General features: G+C 41.5%; 1 protein-coding gene across 2 annotated transcripts in view; it reads left to right on the forward strand.

Moving 5' to 3' along the window:
* Upf2 (UPF2 regulator of nonsense mediated mRNA decay) overlaps window positions 1-24767 on the forward strand; it is a 48521-nt gene extending 23754 nt beyond the window's left edge. For both annotated transcript variants that reach the window (XM_050170718.3, XM_050170717.3), the window contains exons 26-39: window positions 409-552; window positions 1861-1920; window positions 5253-5391; window positions 6119-6255; window positions 8505-8688; window positions 10004-10099; window positions 11374-11483; window positions 14794-14961; window positions 16106-16190; window positions 17547-17632; window positions 18183-18245; window positions 18525-18603; window positions 20558-20669; window positions 24321-24767. In XM_050170718.3, coding sequence (XP_050026675.2) covers window positions 409-552; window positions 1861-1920; window positions 5253-5391; window positions 6119-6255; window positions 8505-8688; window positions 10004-10099; window positions 11374-11483; window positions 14794-14961; window positions 16106-16190; window positions 17547-17632; window positions 18183-18245; window positions 18525-18603; window positions 20558-20669; window positions 24321-24330 — 1473 coding nt within the window. In that variant the 3' untranslated portion in view covers window positions 24331-24767. The remainder of the gene's footprint in view (window positions 1-408; window positions 553-1860; window positions 1921-5252; window positions 5392-6118; window positions 6256-8504; window positions 8689-10003; window positions 10100-11373; window positions 11484-14793; window positions 14962-16105; window positions 16191-17546; window positions 17633-18182; window positions 18246-18524; window positions 18604-20557; window positions 20670-24320) is intronic.
* The last annotated feature ends 1267 nt before the right edge of the window (window positions 24768-26034 follow it).

Consider the following 26034-nt stretch of genomic DNA (forward strand, 5'->3'; position numbering starts at 1 on the left):
GCATTTGTATTATAATAAATAGTTAAGCAGTTTAATGTGGCCATATAATTATCCTCCACACCATGTTGCCCGAGGAACTCAATTATAATAAATAATTAATTAGTGTATGTTAATTGTTTTTTAGTTTCCAGCTTCAAAATATTGTAAAACCTTCACCAACATATCGCCAATAAATAGAATTTCGTACACTGCGGAAAAACATCCTGGGAGCCAAAGGGTTAACAGTAGCTGTTGAGAGATAATTCAAGTCAGAGGTCTTCTTGGGGCGTTGGACTTCGACATCTGAATGAAGCTTGTGCTGCCAATAGTGTGTTGCTGTTAAGTTGCAATAACCAGCTTATATGTGCAAGCTTTCATTCTCTTTTGTTTTGTCACTTGAGTTGTTCTGCCAATCCATTTGCACCACAGATTCTTCGTCAGATGCGTAAGCTGGACTGGGAAGATCCTGACGTGTCTGCCTATGCCACCAAGTGTCTGGTGGCCATCTGGCATGTCAAGTACTACAACATTCGCTGTATGGCCAACTTACTGGCAGGCCTGGTTGCATATCACGTAAGGCTCTTAATTTTTTCCTCTTTGTGCCCTTGTCAGGCTCCATTCAGGGTTTCTTGTTTGTTTTCTCCTGCATCACAATAGGAATTCTTGTCCTTTCTCATGAATGCTGTCACTGAGCAATAATATGTGCATGGAAGGGACCACAAAAATGCCCTACTAATTGGGCAGTCTAACAAGTGAATGTCAAGTTCCTAAGACAAAAAGACCCCTTTCTGTTGTTTTTAACACTTTAAATACAGAGCTCTGGGAAAGTATGAAATGTCTACATTCTTTACTTTGCCAATTTCTTGCACGTCATTTTCTAATAAGAAAAAAATAATTGTATTGCTTATCCTTTTATTCAATAGAAAAATGGTATAAGATATTGAATAAGATGTCAGCAGAGTCTTCAAACTACATTAATATCTGCAACAACATTTTCTACACTTGTTAGCAATAAGTGGACTCTTTTTAAGTAGAAACTCAAGGGACCAGGGAAATTGGTTCTGCTTATCATGAGTTCGATTTACTGAGAGACATTGCAGAAAGCATTGCATGAATACAAAACCAACCAACCATGAGGATGGTGTTCCGTTTTAGCAGCCGTTCAGTTTAAGTGATTTCCATTTATCGAGATTCCTCTGCATTGACACAAACTGGAGAGTTAAAGGATTAAAGGCCAACTGCAATAACATCTTACTTAGGCTAGTTGGGTAATAACTGAGCAGTACATACATGTTATTGACGCAATCTTGGCAAAGCTGCAGGCCTGGTAACTCTTCAATCTGGGAGGTCTTGGCAAGAAGCCGGCTGGTTCTTTGTACTCTGAGTAATTTCTGGTGATTGGTAATCACAGTTCTTTCTTTTTTTTTTTTCAATTGCAATATGAAAACAGTCTATTTTTGTGAGCTTTTTCCTATGCCTCCAGTCATTTCAAATGTAAATATTTCAACAGTGGCTGTGACATATCTACTCTAACTGAATCTACGCTTTTCACCCAGTGCGAACTTTCATTGAAGTTGGCTTTTTAAGCATGCCACCAACCCATTGCTCACTACATTTCCTCAGTGTACTGCTGCAATGTGATGATACCTACATGATGTGTCACGATAGCTGTGCACTGTGCATTTCCATAATTCCTTTATGTGCTGTTCATTCACATAGTGTCATAAATTATTATCCATTATCACATTAAACTGTTTTGCATCTGTATAACATTTTTTGCTCGAAACACTCATCAGGGAATGAAACCATGTGCAATAATGGTGGTAAATGGAATTTTTCTTCGCAATAAAAGCATAGCTAACGTCCCACTTCTTATTACAGGAAACAGTTGGCCCTCAGGTTGTGGATGGTGTTCTGGAAGACATCAGGCTTGGAATGGAGGTGAGTAAAAAATGCGAAAAGAATCCAGAACAGGGCAGTGAGCCAACCTGTTTAGCGTAACGTAAGACCAGCATAGCTATCTATGTCTTGTGAATTGATTTTTAATCACAACAAATGTTGCTGCAAAGGTCTCTACTGTTGTTTCTCTAGCAGTGCAACTAGGTTGATATTTATTGTGATCATTAAAGTAGTCCTGAGAGCAGGAGTGCCATCTTTGGGTGATATCTTGAACCAATCCTTTTTTTTAACCCTCAGCCAGAGTTTCAAACTGGAACTTCATTTCAGTTCTCATTCAGGTTCAGCGAAAACAGTAAAGGTCCAGTTCAACTATGGAGCAAAAAAAAAATAATGCTTCAAACTGGTTTGAACTGGTTCAAGTTCATTTGCATAATCAAGGAATAATTAGATGAAAATAGCATACATTTATTTTGTAAAAAATGCATGATGCTGCCTCTAGGCTGCACGGAAAGGTTATATGTGTTATTCTTCTGTCCACACTTATTTAGTAGTTACAAAAGAATTATGCAGATCTAAGACCAGTGCTGAAATCTATGTGAAGTGAAGTTTTAGTGAGAGAGAGGAGAATTTATTAAGGGAACTCAGAGTCCTCTAGCCTGCTACTCTTATTTGCAGAGGAGAGAGAAAGAGTGGTATGAGAAGTGATGACAAGGATAGGTAGTAGCATGCAACTATATACACATTCTTGTCCAAATGACCTATTCGCAGCCTTGAATCTAGGATCGAATCCTGACCACAGCGGCCGCATTTTGGTGGGGGCGAAATGTGAAAAGACCCATGTACTTAGATTTAGGTGCATGTTAAAGAACTTCGGGTGGTCGAAATTTCTGGACTCCCCCACTACGGCGTGCCTCGTAATCGGGAAGTGGTTTTCGCACGTAAAGCCCCATAATTTAATTTTAATCTTAACAGCCTTGAATCTAAGCAGGCATGAACTAAAGATTCGGAGAGAGCCTTAATGGCTCGCTTTCTTCATATTATGCCCAGCCTAAAGCCTAGTAACAATTTCTTGCTCAACTGCCTGTTGTTAATTGGAGCTAACAAAACGGTTTTGGGAATTTTCATATTCACAAAAAGTTCTTACGCTAGAATTGTTCGTAAGAGAGAATTTTAGCCAATCCTGATGCTGCACATATTATTAGCGAAGGCGGCTAGCGAGTAGCAAAGATCAGTTACGAGCAAAACAATTCATGAATTTGGCCCCCAAATCCTATTTGCCAAGAACAAAGAACGCCCAAAATTTGCTTTAAGGAGAATAAGGACGGGCACGGCTCTTAAATATGTAAAGGTGGCACTTTTTTGCAAAGGGGAGATTTCTTATCATAGTGGACCAGGCACATCTACAGATCGCTGTTTGAAGTGCAACATTGGAAAGCGAGCCACCTTTTACTTCATATAGGAGCGCACATCCCTACCCAGCTTTTAGGCAAAATTATAAGCAGTCTACCCGCAGCCCTCTGTCCCGCAGGTTTTCAGCAATGGAAGAGGTCAAGAGGGGAGCCACATAACAACAGAAAGGGGATCCTAAGCTCTCGTAGAATTTTTCCGCAAGACGTCTTTGTCCAGTGCAATTTTAACTTGCCCTATATGCTAGTTCCCCGTCTCTCTACCATTTCTCCCCAAGGCATCACCACCAAGAGGGGAGACTGTTTATTATTATAAATAAAACACTTGCGACAGCTTGGCATAGTAGGCAATAAAAGCTTCAATTTAAATATCACGTTGCGGAAGCATATGTCAGAAGCAATATGCCATTTCTGTTGCCCCTATTTCAACTTTTGCGATTAATAGCCACCACCCAGCTAGGAAGTACTTTATTTCAACGGTTGTGTATAGGTCTCCGACTAACGGGAAAATATTAGACGGTCACCAATTCCAAATGCTTACGAGTGCATTACTAACATGTCTGCCCCCGCCCCCTGTCAACGTGATACATTGAAAACTGTACTAATGGTGTTGCTACTTCTAAAATCAGGAGAAGGTGGTGTGTATTTACACATGAAACAGCATAGTTGAGCCACATGTCTAGGCAATGCATGAATGAAAAGGTAGCCAGCCTGCACCAACTGTTACTTTTTCTTTTTGACTCCAGAGCGAAAAAATAAAATTGTAGCATTTGGTTCAGTTATGGTTCAAGCAAAAATAACTGTTTTATCCAGTGTTCGGTTTAGTTCCATTTCGATACTCTCGTTACAGCAATCTGCGGCTTCTGGGAAGCTCTAGATTGTGTTGACGCTGCATGGTAACTTAAGGCGACCGGTCGAATACGCTTACTTCGATTGCAGTGTCATAACGTCGTACATCTATTTAACGCTAAATTTAGAATGCATAATGTTTGAAACACCTGGATAACAAGCGTCTACAAGAAATGTTGTGTTTTGTGCCATACAGCAAGCACTGTGCAACACTCATTTGGGCATGGTAGGTCTCATCCCATCTAATTTGGGAAACAGGGCTTATTGACATACTGGATTTGTACTCAACTGTCATGAAACGGTAAATGGTGACGAGTTTGGAGGTCATGTTGTCACGCCTTATGCTCAGCTACCAACAGTCTTTAGTTACTATGCTTGTGCATACTTCACGGCACACAAAGGACAGACACTTTTTATTTATCCGATGGCTGTTGCCCACTGTTTATGGAAGAACACAAGCCAGGCTCATCCTCTGTGCCTGCTTATAGAGTTGTTAAAATTAATTAGTCTGCACTACCTTGAGGCGTTTGAAATGGCTTGCTGCTGTCTGTCGATACAGCAGCAACGTGAGCACTGTCCATGCTGCGAGCAATTAACAGATTTAACTATACATTACCTTCAATTAGTCTCACCAATTTCATGCAGTGCAGGGAAAGGCACAGGTTGTGTCATCCAGTCAGGAAGGACAAATGACTGCGGATATGTCCCTCGGGAAAGGGCTTGCCGTCTGTATACTGATAACCCTTTCTTTATTCTTCCATTCATCCATTGCAGTATGTGAGGGAGTTAGTGGCAGACAACAGGCATACCCTGCTCCTGTGTCTCATTCCTGGTTGACTGATGCAATCTATAACTTTCACTACCTTGCACGAAGTTGGGGAGGTGAAGTATAGAGTGGTTTCTAACTAGTTCCTATATTGTTGAGCGCCTCTACAACGAATGTTTCAACAGTGAAATAATTAAGTTCCAGTGGTATTGTGAGCTATGCGGTGCGCAACCTTTTCAACGAAGTGACCTCTGTAACAGATGATTTCTGAGGCCTCAAACGCTTTGTTATAAAGGCGTTCAGTTGTAGTTTGCCAGTTTACCATTTGCCTTTGTGTCTCTATATTTCCCCAGGTTAATCATCCAAAGTACAATCAGCGAAGAGTGAGCGTCGTGCACTACCTTGGCGAGCTTTACAACTACCGGATGGTTGAGTCATCAGTCATCTTTAAAGTTCTCTACTCCTTCATCACGTTCGGTGTCAATGTCAATGGTGAGTGCTGGCATATTGCAGTTTGTGCGGGAGAGTTTGGGGACTGGGTTCATTGTTTGCGAGACATGAAGCAAGCTAACCTCCTTTCTTGTTTTGTGCTTATACAAACATCAGTATCTCTGTATTTCGGTTTTTGAAAAATGAAATAAAATATTTAATGCTTGAAATGTGTGACATCGCAATTTTCATGAGGTGTGGCCTACGGATTCTCATAAAGCGAACACGCATGCAAGAAAGAATTGAGGCATTAAGTGAGCTTGATAACTGCTTCAATTAATTAACTATTAGAATTTCCAGTAGTCCACATTTGGATTCTCCTAGACATCATGAAAAAGTGGGCATTTCAGCTTTTCAATTTCTTGAGATGATACAATTTCTGCATGCAGTTTTTATTATGTATTTAGCAGAAAAGGAAACAAGTTGAAAACTATTCAGTCGTACAGAATAAGCACTCTGTTCTGGTTCTACGCGATATTAGATTTTTTGGTCTTCCTTTTCTGGCTTTGGTGGCTTGTACCACTTATTCTGTCCCCAAGATGGGTCATTCAGTGCAGTGGATGATAGGGAGAAAATATGTGAACCATATTCAAAGTGAACCAAAATTCATTGAGCTATAAATGCACAAGTGTCTCGTTGAGCCACCTCATGTATTGGCTTGTTACCAAATATTATTGCAAGGTCTCAGTAGGCACCTTTTGCTGTCATTGACGAGTGATGTCCTTTTCAGGGTCTCCAAGTGCCTTGGATCCACCAGACAACCTGTTCCGCATAAGACTGGTCTGCATACTGCTTGAGACCTGCGGACAGTACTTCAACACGGGGTCTTCCAAAAAGAAGCTCGATTGCTTCCTGGTCTTCTTCCAGGTAAAACAACCCTGCCACGGGACCTGAACATTAAGTAATGCCTGAGTATGGTTATAAAATTTACCTATGAACGGCATGCTAATAATCAAGAAATCCAAGTCTCGTCATTACACAGTACGTGAAACGTTGGCACTACACCAAGAGCACAAGTGGGGCACTAATGGAAATGATGTGTGGAAGTGGGCCGTGTGACTGCAACAATCAAATTTCTCATATTTAGAAAAATGCATGACCAAAAGTGCAGTAAAAGAATTTGATCAAATTCTGGGGTTTTACATGCCAAAACAACCATCTGATCATGAGGCACGCGGTAATGGGAGACTCTGGAATAATATTGACCACCAGGGATTCTTTAATGTGCACGCAAAGCATGGTACACAAGCGTTCTTGAATTCTGCCCCCATCGGAATGCGGCCGCTGTGGCTGGGATTGAACCCACTGGTGCAATGCCATAGCTACTGGGCTACCACGGCAGTATAGTAAGTGCAGTACAGTAATACATTAATAATATGTTAATCAACTTTTAATATGTTACTGCTGGAACACACAAACAGCATAGATGTTTGGAAAATATTACAGGAACATTACCATATATGCACAAATCTAATACACACCTTTTTTGAGAGAAAAATACACACCTTTTTTGAGAGAAAAATTGGTCCCAACGTTGCCTGTGCATATAGTTGGATATGAAACCGAAACCGCATTAGTGCCATTGCCGACAGCCTACCGTCAGAGCCATTAGGCGCAACGTCACTGCCATCATGAGATGGCGGCAGAGCACATTTTCTTGAAAAATGCTGTGAGTTCATTTTGTGCTCGACTACGATCACTTTCGGAGATACTGTCACTTGTGCGAGAGTTTGCATGTCTTGGCACCAGGTACATCGGCGCATACGTACGGCCACTAGCGTGTCTGGCAGTATGCCAAGCTAACTTTCTGTGCAGAAGGCCAGGAATTCTCTCGCCTGCATATTTCGAAAAGTTCGATGCAGGGTCGCGTAAAATCTCCTGAAAGTGATAGTAGTATCTCTAAATGGGGGGGTGGTTGCTTGGGAATACTGCCTTACGGCCAATCTGCAGCCAATGAAACACAAATAGCAATGATGGTGCACCGCTATCATTATGAAAGCTGATTTTAAAAAAAGTTTCCTTTCTGTGGAGGTAAATTCTGTATGTTTCCTTTTTTCTGATTGCGAACCTGGGGACAGGCTGTGTATTTCTTTTATAAATTGGGCACATGTTGCATTCAGGTGCACTTTTATTTTCTTACCATGAAAATTTGGTGTGTGTTAGATACAGGGGCGCATTAGAATTGTGTAAATATGGTACTTAACACACCATCAACATTGCAGAGTTTGGCTACAGTGTTAGTGAGGTTTCACAAATGTTTATGGACTACGTATCGGGTTATTGAAGTTGTGAGCAGCAGTAGCAAAACAGGTAGTGACGTAAGGGATGCTTTGTACAACTACAATGTGTTTCAAACATTTTTGTGTTGCGTGAGTGTTCTTGTCGAAGAAAAGTCATTGAAGGACTGCATGTTAACAATTACATTTGTACTAATGCTCTAAACAAGCAGTTAAGTAGAATATAATAGGTTACTGAAATATTAACTTTGCGTGCTGCTATTCCTGGTATTCCTCAGATCCGAATAGATGTATGGGCAAGCTAGAACTGTTTTTCTTTTTTAAGGCCATGGAATAAAGAAAGAAAGAATAAAAAGTACAATTTTTATGTGGGCCTAATAGCAGATAGAGCCACTATAGAACTTCGAAAAGCTGAAGTGATGGGTGTGTGTGTGGGCGAAAGGAGTGCTGTTATGCTGCTCGTTCTGCTCTTGCTGTTGATAAACTACGTGCACTAACAAAGCTAAGCTCTCACTTTGATGTTACTTTAACCTTCACCATGTTGCATATTGGGTTTGGTGGAAAGCCTGCTTGCAGACTCACAGTAGCATGCATTTTTGGGTTCTCTTAATTGCATTCCCTTGATGCTTAGCTGCCGAGCAGGATTCAGTGCGATAAAAAAAATTGCGTCATATTTGTTTAGCACAGTTTAGACGCACTGCTGTGTGCTTCTTCAAAGCATAGAGCTTGCTTTATTAAAGAAAAAAAAAAACTTGCTCTACATTCATGAGGTACGGTATGATGGAGAATTTGCTGAGGGATGTCATTTAGACAGGCTCGCTTGCAAGCCAACCTCTTTTCATGTGGTTCTCGTTTTTCTTTTGGCTGGCCATTTCGCAGCAATATTATTGGCAGAAGAAGTCAGCTGACGCATACGGGGAGGAAAACCTTTTCCCCATCACAGTAGACTACCTCGTCAAGGACACGCTGCTTCCACTCCGGCCAAAGATGAAACTGTGCGAGAGTGTTGAAGAGGCTACGGCTGCTGTTGAAGATCTCATGTCTGAGCTCAAGCCCAAGCTGTGTGAGTGGGGAAAAAATGCACGCAGATGTCAAGACGTGGAGTTTGGGGTGCCCATGAAGGTTTTAAAAAAAAACTTCTGGAGTAGAAATCATGTCCCGAAAGTGAAGTCAGGACACCGCCATCTTACTCAGGGCATGAAAGGACATAAGGCCATGGTGGAGAATAGGAAGCGCTTTCTTACTTCTAGTGTGTTTAAAATGGCTAATTTCAGCATGCAGATCCCGCTCAATGTCTGTTTTTTGTGTCACTGGTTTTAGGACGAAATCTGAAGGTCTTGGCAAATTTCGTGGGATATCATGATCATGAGCACTCAGCCAAAGATAATATTTTAGCGATAGGAACAACCAATCATTATTTTCCAATTTGCCTAGCCTCTACATTAGCAGAGCAGATGCATTTAAGCTTTGAGCAAATTCCAGCTGATGCAGCTCTCTTTCAGAGGGGAATTGGAGGCATGCACTAACTTCACCTCTGGTCATAAGAAGCTGCAGTAGGCTGTCACTTAAGAAATGCTTTAAAGCCTCCTTGGTGCTGCCCATTTTGATTTTGTATGTGTAATTGACCTATCTGACTATGTTGTGCAGCCTCACTAATCATTTATGTGCTGTTGCAATTGTTCAGAAGACTCATCATTGCTGTCATTAGAGCTTTTTTATTCTATACGTTGTTATAAGGAACATTTTTTAAGTGTGTGCTTACGAATGTTGGGCAAGGTTGAGCTTTTCATGAGAAAGGACGAGTTGCTTAGCAAATTTGTATTTCAAAGCCTTGGGAAGACCACTGCACAAGATGAGTGAGGATGAAAACATGACAGCACAAGCATACAAAGTTATGCTAATTGGTTCGAAGAACTGAGCCCCTTAAAAACAATGCAGATGACAACACTGGAACTGAGGCAGGTGACATAGCTACTGTGTCATCTGTCTGTCTACTTTGCTGTCATGCTGTTGTCTGCATTGTGTTTAGAACGAGACAGCACTGTGTTTGGGTTCCCTTTCTCATCCTCGACATGTTTGCTGTGCTTGCTGCACTTGGCTTGTCCTGGTTTGTCTGAGCTTTCCTTGGTTTGGTAAAATTTAGTAACGCTGCTTTTGGATGTCACCGTTGGGTCCTGCCCATTCTTTCTATTTTATGTGTTCATGTTTAACCACACTGAACCCACTTGCCTAATTAACTGTTCCCTGGTTTGCTCTTGCAAATGCTGGCATGACGCTGGAGCTTTTCCTGCCCATGCTAATTTACATAGTGATTATTGTGTCCCAGTGTGCATGATTTGAAGTTACTTTGTTTACAGATTATTTTTTTGTCTTTGCAGCTGAGTACCTGTCTCCTGCTTCAGCAGATGGTGATGATGGTGATGGCAACAAAGCCAAAGAGTTGGAAAACCTGAGCCCAATTCAGGAAGTGGAAGGTTGGTTGTGTTGTTAATGTTTGAATGTAAACCTGCGGGGCCTGGGCACATAACCACTTCTTGCAGCAGTGCATCTAAACATAATTTACTGCAAGAGAATAAATGAGATATGTAGTCTCTCTTGCTCTTTTGCTGAGGTCATAGCAACTCAAAAGCATCATGATATGCCTTGTTCAAGGAACTAAGTTTTCTGACTTTACTATATGAAAGTTGTGCATGTATTCACAAGTGTGCCTTTGCTCGAACCTCTTCTTCTACTTAACTGACTGCAGCACAATGTTGCCCATTGGCTGCAGAGTACACTGAACTTGAATGATGCTCCTAAGTAATCCTTATGATGAAAAGTTGCTTTGGAAACACCCTTTTTACAGCAATGCATTAGATAAGTGCTCACGTTATGGCTCAAGAATTGGAGGTTGAGGAGTGGAGTGTGATCAAATCAAGGTGCCACACTGCACTTCACTTTCTGTGGTGGTGGAGGTGGAATATCAAAAGGAGAACAGCTGTTAAGGCAAACTGCAACAAAATTTTGGATTGTGTAAAAAGCCTAGTGTCAGATAGTGTAGATATAACGCAGGCCTCTGTAGAAAACTTTTAATTTGAAATACAAGTGGTTGGGTCTGAATAGATAACTAGAATACAAGAACAGATAGATGCTCTCACTACCAAAACATTAAAAAATATATATATTCCGACCTATGCTTCAGAAATGACGCGGAACCCAGAATATTGAAATTCAGTGTATCTCCTTAGCATGACCTCTGAAATAAAGTGGCATCTGCAGTGACCTGAAAATTCCGGACATGATGTGCAGGGATTTGTGTTATATGTGCTAGCTATCAGATGCACACGTTATTTGCTTTGGGGCTATTCATAGGCTATTGATAGGAAAATTAGACAGTTATCAGCCCTAATAGTTTTACCAAGTTTGCTTATTAAGTAGTTTATACTACTAGTTTAAACCAATTTAGCCAAAGGGAAATTTCGTTGCAGATGGCCTTTAAATTAAAGCCTAAGCCAAAAATTAAGTTCCCTGCTTATGCCATACCATGCATAAGTTCACATTCATTTGTGGTGCCTTTCTTGACAAATAAGTGCACAAAAACTGATAATAACATCTGTCCTCTTTGCTCTGTGTCCCTAGCGTCCCTATTCTCAAAGATGAACGGCACTCGGCTTGCCTAACTTGTGATAATTTGGTACACCAAACTTTATGAAGCTATATGAACGTCATCTGTGGCATTCACTACACATAACTCTCTTTGTTTCTTCAGAGGAGCCTGATGACGAGAACCATAGTGGTGAATGCAGTGACCAAGATGGAGATGTGGAGGGTGATGGTGACACAGATGTCTACAGTGGAAGCCAGAGCCAACCGCTTGAAGTATGTTTTGGCTAAAGTTGTTTTCTGATTAAGCTGAAGTTAACCCCTAAACTGCTTAGGAATTTTAGAGTCATTAAATTTAACAATTGGCCTCATTGTTTATCTCTAAAATTATTCAAGGCTTGCAAATACAGCATAGACCGCTTATAGTGTAAGTCGCCGGAGTTGCGAATGTCGCACTATATAACCAAAACAACCTTTTTCAGTGACTGCACATGTGCAAAACATGTAGAACAAGCAGCCACATGTATCTAAGGACTGAAATGTGTAACCAGGATATTTACATCTTTTAAATTTGCCAACGTTGAAAGGTTAATGTCCGAGGATATAAAGTCTTGTCATGAAGCAGACAAAGTACTGCTGAAAAAAAAAATACTACATAAAAGAAAGTAGTCGCTGACTAAATTTTCAAATCTGCTCAATCATTCAAAATTTCCCTGGCACTGCCACCAACACCACGGAGCTAATGCAGAATGGCGACCGAAATTTCGGGTGCCGTACAGTGCCTCATTTGATTTCTCAGACTGATCCGTGAGCGCACAATGTTGGAAACATGGTGACCTCAAACTGAGTTGCTGCCATTCGAGTGTTACATATGCCACCCATGCCCTCACTTTCGTGGTCGAGGTGGTCCCTCCGCTTTCCAAGTGCCATACAGTCACTGCGACACATTTCGTTGACTTAGCACCAAACCCTCCCGTCGAGCTGTGCTGGTTAGGCATAACCTGCAGGGTATCGGGCAGCATGCCGTCATGGGAAGCTAGCCCTTGATATGTTTGTACAAGCGTAGACAACTACATAGGGATTGGGCATGTGATTACGAGCAAGGGCTACTGACAGCAGTTGGACGATGTGGAGTTTGGTTTCTCGGGCGATCAGACGTGGCAACTACTGTGAATGCCAACCAGGTTTCTATGTCCTCGTTCAGGTAGGAACGGCGGAAGCTTGCAGGTGGTCATAAAGCCTAAGAGCTCCAAACTAAATTTGTAGAACACTGCTTAAACTGACAACATCTCTTCATGTCGATGCACATCGCGATGGGTGCACATGAACTGAAGAGCCTAAGAGTGACAATGCGTACGTTTCTCTGCTGCCTAGGAAACCTCCGCATACCTGCATAGCGCTGCCACCGCTTTTTGTTTTTTCATTCCTTGTTCGTTTGCTCCGCATCTCCCCCTCTTCTGCATTGCCCTTGTTGCTCACTGCAGTCTTGATGTGAATTGAGCATTGACCAAGACACCTCATTGAGAAGCGTGCTTTACCACACTTGTCTGCGAGATTTTTCCATGGAAGCCACTTTGTAACCGATATTTTATCTAGTGCGACTGCACTATAAGCAGCGCATGTAAATATAAGAGTTCTGTGGGAAGGTAAATGGGAATCGGAAAAGGCTGCGTTATAGCTGGTTCTGCACTGCAGGCGGTCCATTATTAGTGGTCTAAGGTATACGTATTATGAAAATTCTATTTCCAAATCCTATTTTACTGTATTCTCAGTGTGCTGAAATTCCATTCTTCTATAAGAAATAAACAGTTTTGTTGCTTCATTGTTATAAAATTTAGCATAGCACGTCTATATTGTACAGGCAACATACGAATTTTCGGACTCTCCAGGGGCCGCGAAAACATCAGAAAAATCTGGCAGTCTGAAAAAAAAAAAAACGAATGCATGTGCTTTACGGCCCCCGAGTGCTCAAATCAGCACAGACACATCCGAAATAGCTCTGAAGGCTTGCCAGTACACCTATTAGGCGTATCGGTGCTCATACTGTAATAGGAGACGGCGGGTGCATGCTTGTGTAATTAAAAAATACATACTGTGTCCCGTGACAATTGCGCCTTCCCACTCTTTGCATGCTTCACCGCAATACTTTGCGTATGCTTCACTGCGTAACATTGCTATATTGAGGCGAAGCTGACTTTCGGCAACCGGCATTATGCAACACGTCGTGCAGTCCGAGCTTCCAAGACATTGGTGAGGATTACAAAGGCAGAGTCGGCACCATCGCTAATAGAGGCTAATTGTTTCAGTGAAAAACACTGCACTGAAAGGAAAAAAGCATGGCAGCAAACGTCGAAGTAGCTAGGCCAAGCGTTGCCGTGGTGGTGGCCATGGCTGCCAGCGGATCTGTGTGTGAGAGCACCGTTTTGAGGAGGCGAGATAATAAAAATGGCGGTGGTGGTGGCTACGATTAATGCCGTTTCGGACCTGCGGTCATGGCAAAATGTCCGGGAAATAGGACGGTGAAAGTTTTCTACGTCTGAAATTTCAGACATTCTTATACATTGACTCTATGGAGTATGTGGCAGTGCCGTGAAGGCATCCGAATTATCAGACATGTCAGAATCAAGCGTCATGAAAGTCGGCCGTTGACTGCATTGCATTTTCCATTGCCATTTCTTTACTAATTATTTCATTTCACTGTTTTTCTATTATAGATAACAGATAGCTTTTATCCGATTCAGATAACAGTTGATTGAAATTCTTTATTTTGTAGCTGTCTTATTCAAGTTATAGGACTTTATGTGTGTACGTTTTTCTAGTGGAATAGTGCTTCTATCTGTGGCTTTAATATGTGCCTTAGAATCTGTGAGTTTTATCATGTAAGACTTTAATTTAGTTGTTTGTAAGACGGATGGCAACGGATCCTGGCAGTGGACATCTTATACCTGTATCACACGAGGCACTTTTGATCACAATTGAGCCTGATCAGGATAAAAATTCCATTTGCTCCTTTGCGCAGGCTGAGGAAGGGAACCAATCGCGATAGAGAAATCCGAATCACGATCGAAACCGCATACCTGCCAAGTTTCCCGGATTATCAGGGAGGCTCCCAGATTTTGACCATTTCTTCCAGTTGTATGCCTGTCAGCAAAATCTCCTGGAAGTTGCTGTTGCATCCAGTTTCTATTTGTGTCCAGCACTCGGGCTGACAACATTGGCAAAAAAAAAAAATCCAACCTAATCCAATCCATTTAGAAGTTCATGGCAGTAGGGAAACCATACATGGCGTTATTTCGTCAACTGCAGCGTTGCTCTTCACGCTGACAGGTTGGTTTGCTGCCCTAGTGTAGTCTCAACCAGCTAGCGAGCGAATGCCACGTTTCACAACTAGCAACACTAGACTCCATCATTATTCCACTATGGCTTGCCTCATAATCAAATCGTGGTTTTGGCACGTAAAACCCCTTAACTTTTTTAGTTCCTGAAAGATAGTTGTGGTTGGGAGGTGGGGAGGGGGTAACCGATGCCCCTCCCCACCCTCACTCAGAAAAAAAGGCCACTCGCTGATGCGATTTTTGCTGTACAGGATGAGGTTGGGTCAAGCACGGAGGACGAAGCCGGCAATTTGGAGGAGGAGCCAGGCAGCTCTCAGCAAGACGTGACATTGGTCAACCAAAGGCCCCGACGTGCCCCGTGTCCTGAGGACGACGACTTCATGGCAGCGTTTGACAAGATGATGTCGGAAAGCATACTTGTGAGTCTCATGCCTCCCTTTTGGAACTGTGTGCATGTCCCAGAATCTTGCGAGCACTTATACCCGGTTTGCATGCTGCCGAGGCTGTCAGATGATGCGGTCGCTGCACTCTGCCTTCTCGATTAGAAAATGGCTTCTTGTTAATTTCTGGCATGTGTGTGTTACCTGCAGAATCATATTGCATGGCAAGGAGCTTGCAAAAGACGAAGTCCTTTTTGTTGAACCTTCGGTAGTCCATTGTTCAGAGTAGGTCAGTCATTCGCACAATGCTATGGTTTAGTTTTCACCTGGCCTACTAACTGTTCGATACAGTTGAGCCTCATTACAATGAAGCCATGTATGACATTTATATTCAACATTTGTTATTAAGTCTTTATTTATTGCAGGTTGATATTAACAAGGAAGATTTCAGATTTACTTCATCATAGCTGATAATTCGTTATATGCATGCCCCTTATGTTGAGGTTTGACTCTATAATGACTTGTTTAGTTTCGTGACTTTCTGAAACACTGTCAAGGCACTTCCAGCTTATTAAACCCTTTCTCTACCAGGCTTCTGGAAATCTCTGTTAAATATTATAAATATTTTGTCATTTCCACAGTGTGGAAAAGTTTAAACCTCAAGTTTTCTTTGTGACAAAGAGCATCAGGAAGTCTTCATTTGTGGTTTGCTACCGCAAGGACATGCCGTATCTTTGCGGCATGCCATTCATGACAATGCTTTGCTTTACTGCGTTGCAGCGATGCACTTCAGTAGTGAGCCGTGCTGAAAGCATTGATGACTGAACGTGCAAAACAGGATTGCTTCTGCAGCTTTGTTTCACGCCAACAATTGTGCCCGGTCGCTTTTATGGAGATGTGATCATTGTCGTGCGTGGTCATTCGCACGGATTGATAAGCATGCAGATATTTCTTTCTCCGCCCCTTTTCAGATATTACAAATTGGAGACGTGGGCTTCGTGTAAAGGCAGATTATCCATGCATAACTATTCTGTGTGTTTCATGAATTGTAAATGTGCACAGGTGGTTGTATTAGTACTAATTATTCAGGCGTTAATATCTAGCCTCTGCTTGCACGCCCACTTTTCACTTCACAGAAACAGACCTCTCTGAGAGTTCTGAGCAAAATGTACCTATGTTTCAGCATCGCAGCCAAGACTCAGTGAAACCACAAGCAGATATTGTGATCCCCATGAGCCTAAAGGGCACTGGCCAACAGAAAAAAACATGTAAGTGGTTCCAGTTGCCCTGATCTCGTCGAAAATGTTGGAAAAGGACTGCAACTAGGGCTAGTTGGTAGTATACTATAGTTACTATACTATTTACTATATACTATGCTATACTATACTATGCTATACTATACTATACTATACTATATACTATATATGTACTATACTATATAGTATACTATAGGGCTAGTTGGTATAGTATACTATAAGGGCGCACAGCCCCCATTATAGCATGGCACCTAACGCAGAACACCTGATAATCACAAGAACAAGCAAACATAATATTTAATCCTTTGTGCACATCATTAGACAGTTTATTATATCTATTCTTTGAAATTGTTTATTATGTACCTAGCATACTCAAAAAAAGTGCTGTAAGATAGGTGGTCCGTGTGTTTTTCAGTAGCACCAACACGTGACCATGTGGAGAGTTGTTTTCGCTTTGTTGTTTTTGACAGTGATAATTTACATCAGGTGAAATTTTCAACTGGCTGTGCGTTTTCAAGTATTACATATACGCTTTCAGCAAAACGGACAATCTTAGCCAAAATTAATCTTTGGAGTGCATACAAGAAAAATAATCTGCCTATTTTTGTGCTTTCTGTTTTTAATGAGGCTAGAAATGCGATGAAATATATATGTATTGATGTATATTTCAGCACACAGAAATAATTTGTGCCCGAAAAGGATCACACAGTCTTTTGGTCCTTATGGTGTGGGTGCAATGTGCGGTTTATTTCTTGTTACCTTATGCTGTTCATCGCATTCTATTGCATCTATGGGGTGTCCCTGCTAACATGGAGCAGGTTAAAAAAAAAGAAGAAGCAGGAGCTTCTGTGCGAGTAAACCCAATTGTATGTGTAAGCGACCTTCTAGAAAAGCTTACAACATTTTTTGTGCTTTCATTAATAGAATAATTAGTTCTGATTAATCGAGGAAATTCTCATTACTAAGTTTACAGTTAGTATGTCACTGCAAGGTTTGTAGAGTCACTTGAAAATGAAGCTTTTCAGTTGTTTGCAACACATTACTGATTGCATAGTTCTTTTTCTTTTTTCATGCTTAAAGGAAAGTCGATGGGGTGCACAAGCCAGTGACATTGTAATGGCTTTGCGGGCTAATTCACTAATTAAGAAGTTTGATCAATAATCAATACTAATTGATCTATAGTAAGAACAGAAAATACTGGAGGCTTCTGCAGGAAGTTACTAGCAACATACGGTTGTTGTCATCTGCAAAGAAAGCTTTGCTTTCTTTTTTTAAAAGGTGGTCTGTGTTAACTGGGACAGCTGGTCTACTTTCAAGGTGCTGCTTAGTACTAGCAATGTTGAGCTTCTTGTCTTCTTGTCGTTGCAGATAGCAACCTTCTGGAAAAGAAAGGCGAGGAAGACAAGAACACCATGAACTTTATTCTGATGACCCGCAAAGGAAACAAGCCCCAGGTCTGAGACAAAACATTTTGTTTCTTACTTAGCTGGCTGATGCTGTTACCGTTAGCTGCACTTTTGTCTTTTGGCCAGTTCTCCCGCCATTGTCTATAAAAACATTGAAAATGCCGAATGGTTGTCTTGTTGGAGACAGTGCTTGGTAATAACTTCTTGCTTAATGTTTCTTACAAGGTTTCCAGAGTTGTGAGAAAATGCTTTGTTTGCAAATATTTACTGTTTTATCCTGATCACATGCTTTGGTTGCTGTATGGCTTACCAAAAGTTGCCTGTAAAAAGTTTATGCTAGACCTGCCTGACAGTAGAATGCAAAGGACTTTCAGGTATGCTGCTTTTATGGATATTATCCTGCCTTAGCAAGCAAAGAACATTGGAATGATTTGTACGAATTAACTTTGTGACTGCACTTATTAACAAGGGCTTTTACTTGTCGTTAAAAATGAAAGCAAATAATATTGCAATGGAGTTGACAGGTATTTTGTTGCTTGTGGAAATGAAAAAAAAGCTTATATTAAGGCCATGTGTCATATTTCCCGTTTGTGCGCAGTTCAAGAGCTTGGAGGTTCCAGTGTCTTCAGAACTTGCACAAAACCTGAAGGACAGGGAGGAGGTGAGTGTCCCTGCCAAGCAGGTTCATCATGATCAATCATTAGTTATTGTTAATGGTTATAAAGCTTGCACTTGCTGTTGCAGTGTCTAGTGCGCTGTTGTTACTTTAACTAGTTCTTTGAGTTTGATATGTTTATCTTTTTTTATTATTATTAAGTGCTTCGCATAAATTTAAGTGGTTAGCCACAAACTAGCTCCACTAATTGTGTGCCTAAACACTGCATCTTTTCCCGTCTTGTACTATTACTGAAGTGATTTATGCATTTTCCGGCTCTTACAGGCTGAGAGAGCAGAGAAGGAACAAGTGAAGATGCTCACATTGAACATCAATGAAAGGCAAGAGGAAGAAGATTACCAAGGTAAGGAGGAAAAATAAAAACATGCTGTGCAGGCCTGTATTACTGGGCTGTGAGCTCTGTTTCAAGTGTTCCATTGGAACATTGATAATGTTTCAAGAACAGCAGCTTGTGCAATAATTGTTCTTTGCATTTAAAGCCAGCAGATGTTAATGGCTAATTTTACTGCATACTATGTGGCCTGCTCACTACTTTGTTAGTCACAGACTACAGTTGACTCATGTTAATTTGACCCTTGCAGAATTGCAAGATTTGTTCAAATTATCCTAAAGGTTGAATCAACAAAGAGCAGCAAAATTAATTAATTCACAACTTTTTTTATTGCCTGTAGTGTCCTTTCGCTTCTTGCTTTTAAACTGCGAATCAACCAGCACGTGGCACAGAGCACCGCCATTTTTAAATGCTGCTCAGCATGATGCGACATGAAACAAAAAGGAACGAATGGTTTCTGGGCGGAAGGAGCATAGGCCACTAAAAGATAAAAATAAAACAGCTTCACAACTAAGGAAGCAGTAGTGCCATCTGCTAAATTTCATGTTTTCAAGCTTTTTGTGACCACCGCGTGTGCGAGGGATGCAGGCTAGATCCATAGAATATATACTAGTATTAGAGTAATCTTGGCAAAGCTGGAATGTGATGTGATGTGAGGGTGAAACAAGCGAAACTTAAAATGCGCACTTAGCGCCGAGCCTCTGTTGCTTTCTATTCTTTACTACAGGTGGTGGTAGCTGCCTGCCCGTCTAAGGTGGCTAAGGTCCCTTAGCTTGGTCGCCTCAATGCGCTCCTCGTCTCTGAGCGGAGACGGAATGCATCAAGGCTCTGATCTTTGAACATAGACAGTCAGATACACAAAACCGGCTTGACTCGGAGAAGAATGCTTTACATTAAAAGAACATTGCGGGCATGCAATGTTGTGGGCCCAAGCGCACGAAGCAGCTAGCAGTATACTATCGATCTGCATGTCTAGCAGACGTGCGGGACCTGTTCGCTGATACACGAGAGAGAGAGAGAGAGAGAGAGAGAGAGAGAGAGAGAGAGAGAGAGAGAGAGAGAGAGAGATGAAGAGGAAAGGCAGGGAGGTTAATCAGCTATTAGTCTCTGGTTTGCTACCCTACACTGGGGTTGGGAGATAAGGGTTAGAAAGAGGACAGAGGGAAAGGGTTAAAAAAATGCACACACAGAGGCACACGCGAAGGGCCTGATACACGGGAACGGTACAAGCAAGGGAAGCAGATGACACAGGCGCTAGTTCTCTACAGTCTAAATTGTACGTCACTTCTGGCGAGTGGTAATGGCGTCATTTTTTTTATAGTTTAGTAAGAAAAACATTGATTTTTGCTTCCATTTTGTGATGCATCCACTTGTATTGCAAGCATAAAAGCTTTCACAGAGACTGCAATTTGTCTAAATTATCTGAAACTGCTCTTCTTACACAGTCAAAAATTTTGTTGCTGTTGGCCTTTAGCTGAAGTGGCATGCTTTCACATTTTAGCTAAACAAGCTTAACTTCCAAGCAATGTATGGTTTCTTTCCAGAACTTTCCAGTGTGCTCAAATAAAGTGAAAAGTCAAGTCAACAAGAGTTGACTGTATCAAGAATCTCACCTTGCCAAACAGTCTAACCTGCACAAATGGCAAGAACTGTGCTCTAACCAGGCTCCATTGCACAAGCAACAAACATTTTAATACAAAGCTTTAGCAATATGATTGTTAAAAATTCAGAATTAGAAATGAGATGTGGTAAACACATTACCGTCGATAGTGATCATGAGATGGTTTCTACCGCAGTATAATTTTCTGCATCAATTTTATGTACATCACTGTTTTTCACAATACAATGCCTTGGAAACAACAAAAGTGAATTTTTACTTCATTGCTTGAGATGTTCCTGCAAAAATATTGTGCAGCTGATGCAAGTAAGGTTAATTTCATTTTTGTTGTGTTTTTCTTTTGTTAAGAAATGCTTGCAGCGCAGCAGAGACCTGTGGTGTTAAACCTGAACCGCGACCGGAGGCACAAATATCAACACCCTAAGGGAGCTCCTGACGCGGACCTCATCTTTGGAAATAAGTATGCACTCTAAAAGTTTACTAATCTCTGACCGTTTTCAAACTACTATAGGGCCTTCACCATACCAGAAGAGTTGAGGTTTGCAGGTTGGCACCTTGTGCAAGAGAAATGTGTTTTAGAAGAGTTCTGACAAAAAATTTTGTGTTTGACTTTTTTATTTCGTTAGGTAGGTAGCTGCCAACTCCACAATTGCGATATGAAGCCTCTGTTCCTCAAGAGCACCGCAAATATTACAGTGCCTTTCGTGCACCCCGTTCTAAACGCACGCCAAGTGCATTACGGTTTAGGACGTGAAAAAAAATGGAGGCTATTCACATTACTGAAAGCGTGTCTGTCAGCCTCGTGTGGTGGTTGAACGCCATACAATTACCTTGTTGCCGAAAGCTGCCAAATTGGCATTGCAGTTAATTATTTTTCTTGGAAAAGCAGGGGAACCTGCTCACCCTTGTTGCCCTGATGAGTGCTCAATGGTCTCGGCTTTTGGCAGAATTGTCATAATGTATACATCTAGCATCACATCAGGTTTCGGTGACGGGAATAGTCTGCTCTTTGACGGCTGAAGCTTCGCTGCGCTTATCATGCGTTTCAAACTGGTCACCCTCAAAGGTAATGTAGTCAGTTATGTGTTGCATTCTCGAGGAATTGAAGCTCCATAGTGGAAATACTGGGTTGATGGCTATCCAATAAAAAATAGAAACAAGACCAAAATTTTCTGTTAGAATACTCATTAAAGTTCACCGTTATGAAAAATGGATGTGAAGTACTACGTTGGTAGACAAATGCTCGGGTAATCAAGTGACGCCCACAGAAGCTTTTTGAAGTCATTAAACATTTTTCTCGTAGCTCGAGCATAAAATTGAGACATGAACTGCATAGACTGCTATAAAAATGGTGGCAGATTTCCTCAATTTTTGGCCTTAATAGAAGATGTACCATACATACTAAAATAAGAATATGCTTTATTTTTATGACACTGGAATTGAGAATACTGAAACTTCTGAGCCTGAGCATGACTTGTGTTTTTCACTATGATGCCAATTAATCGGGAGGCATTAGAGCAAGACATATTTTAAAAAAAACCTCTTGCTTCAATATACTGTGTTGGTCTATGTTGCACCACTGCTTATATTGCCTTTAGGCATTGAATCAGTGTTTCCATATTATGTGTTTATGTATTTAAAATTGGTTTGTTACTGCAATCACTTCCTTCTTTTGAATAAAAAATTTCAAGAAACAATGTCGTAACGCATTTAGAAACGGCTACTTGCTACATATGTAGCACTTTGGACATATTCGATTGCAGGTCTCCACATGCTTCTGATAGACGTAAGGCACATTTTGTTTTGATCAACTTTTGTTCATTGCAACTATTTGTGGTCCTTGAAAGGCCCACAGTTTTTTAACTGGGGGAGAAACAATATTTTGCATTTTTGATGTGTGTAGCCCGCATGCACTTTTTGACTAATGCATTGCTACTAACTGGTACGTTTCCTACTTAGCAGACAACGCTGCGAAAGATACGCAAGTAGTTCAGTCATATATCTCTCACTTCGTGTGTATCCCAATGCAGTTGTGTTTGATCTGCGACACTTTCTAGTGAACAGCTACCCCCATACATTGCAACTACAACTTGTGGCCTCACGGTTATGCCAAATAACATAGATTGTGCATGTTTGTGCTTCTGGTAGGCGATGTACTGTGTTTTGGTCACAAGTGCAGGGGGTGTGCTGAAGCTGCAGGTTATAGTAATGTGCCACTCCACTCTTTCGGTAGTGAATAAGTTAATGCGTGGGATACCTACCGTGTAATAATAATGTCATATTTTGCGACGTAAGAGTATGAGACATAACGTCACAGCGAATTACCCGAGACATACCTGTATCTTTCTTTAATATATGACGTACTATTTTCTTGTTGCCAAACAGTGAGAGAAATCTCTGTAATCTTTGTAGTGTTGCTTGTTTTGTATGAAATGGAGTCTGTGATGGCAGAAGGTAGCGTGGTATTGTTTAACCTACTAATTCGCGATTGGAGGAACTGCCAAATGCAATGTATTGCTCAGAATTTTGTAGCTGTGTAGATGTTTTTGATTGGTTGCTTTGAAATGTACAGTAGACCCCTATTAACTTGAAAGCTGTAAAAACCAGAGAAACATTCGAGATAAGTGAAGATTCAAAATAAGCGAAATCACAAAAATGAAGCCCTCTGGCTGCGCATAGACCACATGGAGCCTTTCCAAAATACCGCTAGCAGTATTTTCAATCTCTTTCTCGGCACCGACACTGGAGATGTCAGCCTCTGTGTGCGAGGGTGTTACTGGCACCGTGCCAAGGCAGCATGCTAGGCACAGAGTCAAGACGATTGATCCTGATGACATGTTTGAAGCCAGTCATTCAAGCATAACCGTTTTCAGACATCCAAAAAGCTGAAACTGCTACTTTCTGCATCATAATGAGTTCCACACAATTTAACTTCGAGAACCACGGAGGAGTGCAATTGTGACGTCTTTAGCAAACACCAATGAGTGACGAGGCATTTATACCTTACGGTTGCGCGAGCATGAAGCGGGCGTACTACTTATCAAGCCGTGCTCTAGCTGAAATGCTGTGGGCTCGCATGCTGGCTTTTTTCTTGGGGCGCAGGGGGTGGGCTGATCGCGGCTGCTCAAAAGTGCCAGTCATCTTGCTCGAGGTCACGATTAATGCGCGGAGATACATTGATGCGTCAGCGAGAGGAGACAAAAAACTTTGACTCCCAGCTAATCGCTGCTACATGAGGCCGTGACAAAGTGGCAGTGAGCAGCTGAGCAAGTGCATGCGAGTGGTGATAAGATAGAAAGAAGGAAGAAAGATAAGCACGGAGCCTGGTGCCTGGCTCAGCTAGCGAGCTGCCACTGGGTGAAAAGTGAGTAGAAGCGACACTGCCGATACTCCCGTTGCCTTTTTCCTGGTATTTTCAAAGTCGACATTTCGAGATATCCAGAGAACGGTGCAAAAACTTTTCCAGATAAGAAGTGCAAGACACATGGGCTTAAAGCACGGGCAAAAAAAAAAAAAAAAATTTACTTAAACAATATTTCAAGATATTAGAGTTCAAGTTAACGAGGGTTTACTGTATAATAACTGCTATGAAAAGACAAGCTTGCTCATACTAGTTTATTTTAACTCGCCGAGTCTCAATGTTATGAAAACTTGCCGCAGTGGCTCTGGCTGTGGTGGCCTGTTGCTGAGCATGAAGTCACAGGTCCGATTCGCGGCCACAGCGGTTGCATCTTGATGCAGGCAGAATGCAGAAACGATCGTGTACGGTGCTTTGAGTGCATGCCGAAGAACCTCAGATGCTCAAAATTTATCTAGAGATCTTTGCCATGCCATTTCTCATATACCACTGTGCAGAGTCGGGACGTTACCTCCACAGTTTATTAATATTTAATTGTTCGGTATGCAAAAAGTAGCAGAATATTTCATTGTAGCATGCCTACACCTGTTGCGCCTTTCGGTGGCAGGTAGTACTCGTGTTTTTCTCTACGTATATTTTACTTTTGTTTTCTGGTTCAATCCCATATTTTTGGAACCCAGTAGTTATAATGCTTATGTAATTTTGCTTTTTCAAGCTAGAGCCATTTTTTTCTTTCTCCGCATTGTCTCACAGGAAGCGCTGAGTGAACATCGAGAGACGACCACTGTTCCCCTCGTCCAAGGCCATGGAGGCAACAAAGCACAAATGCATTGCCACGCCTTCCTGCCGTTCTGAGCCGCTGAATGAACAGCTGACATCAAGCTGATGCCGAGAGGCGGCGGCCATCATCGTGCTGAAGGGAAAGCCGTCTGCACAACGGGGGTGCCACTGGCACTGCTATGTTGCCTGTGTACATAGTTCCTTCCACCCACTCTCTCTCTCTTTCAATAAAAGCCTCTCGCAAGGCAGCGTAAGTGTGAAGGTATGAACAACGTGTCTCTTTGCGAGCGTCCTTAGAAGAAGTGCTGCATAGGCCTACCTGCCGACACTCCCGAATTTTCCATAAAGTTAACAAATTTGGGCTCATTTCATAATTTTTGTGTCAAGATTTACGAAAAAAAATAAATTCTGTTTGCAAAACGTTTTGCTCATTGGTTTCTGATCGTACCGTTGGAAGTCTTAATGTTGTGAAAGTACACAAGAGGGGTACGTTGTTGGAGCAGTCTTGTTCAGACAAGTTCCTGAAGCAGGCGAAATCGCCAACACTGAAGCCGCTGGAAAAAAATCACTGCGATCAGATAACAGTATGTTGCTAGTCAGTTTGTGCTGTTGTAAGTTCGATGCTGCTTGTGTGATACATCCCACAAAATGTGTGCGCTCAGGGAAATCTTGAAAGCAATGCATGCTATTCCCCCCTTGCGGTGTTGTTTCCTTGGGGCTTTACAAATGTTCACAGGTTCTCGGGCATACGTAGGTATTCGATAGCATTTTGCAACACAAACACATACTGCTGAAGAATAAGCTTAAAATGGTTTAAGCATCAAGGGAAATGTGCTGGAAATGTGAGAGAGGGATTTAATTGGACTAAATTAGAAATGCTGGCAACTATTGTGTAACCAGCTTCTCTATAAACAATTGTCCAATGATCTGATGATCGCATGAAATTATATGTAAGTATGTTCCAGCAATAAAGTACATTTTACAAACTTTGCGCAAACAGTCTATATAAAAAGAACTGCATAGTCAATCAATCAAGTAAATCAAATAATACAAAAACACATAACATTCCAAATATTAATACAGATACTTTCAGTTAAGGAAGTTAATAAAGCTTTCACAGCTGATTGATGTAATGACACGTTACCCCATGACCCAAGCAACTTTTCTGTGCTGAAAGGACAATCTTCAGGGATTATAATATATTGTTGTCCTCGGAGCGCACCTTTGCTGTTCAAACTTGGGACAGCTTATCAGAATGTTTGCTATGTTCTCCCATCAATGGCCACGTGTGCAACAAGGCATAGTTTAACAATGTATAATATACAAAAAGCTACCTATACACCACTTCCAAGCTGATAAAATGAATGTAGAGATTTGTTCACAAACTATACTCACATTCGTACACTGCTGGTGACAAAGCATCAAGTAATTGGTTAGTGCACCTCACAATCTTTTTTTTTTTTGCTCTGAAGAGGCTTTACGCATCCTGCATCAGAAGCATGACTCAAGCTGCTTTAGAAGGTTGCAGGATGTGTAAACAAAAACAAAAGTTTGGCAGCATGTTTCACTCCTGTAACACGTGAAGGCAAAAGCCTGCTGGCCACTTGGTAATGCATTAAGTTACATCATCAGAGGGGTCATAATTCTTGCAAGACATAACAAGCCCTGAAGTAAACGCAAGCCATTG

This window comes from Dermacentor andersoni, chromosome 6 (assembly GCF_023375885.2).
Source record: "Dermacentor andersoni chromosome 6, qqDerAnde1_hic_scaffold, whole genome shotgun sequence".
Classification (NCBI taxonomy): Eukaryota; Metazoa; Arthropoda; class Arachnida; order Ixodida; family Ixodidae; genus Dermacentor; species Dermacentor andersoni.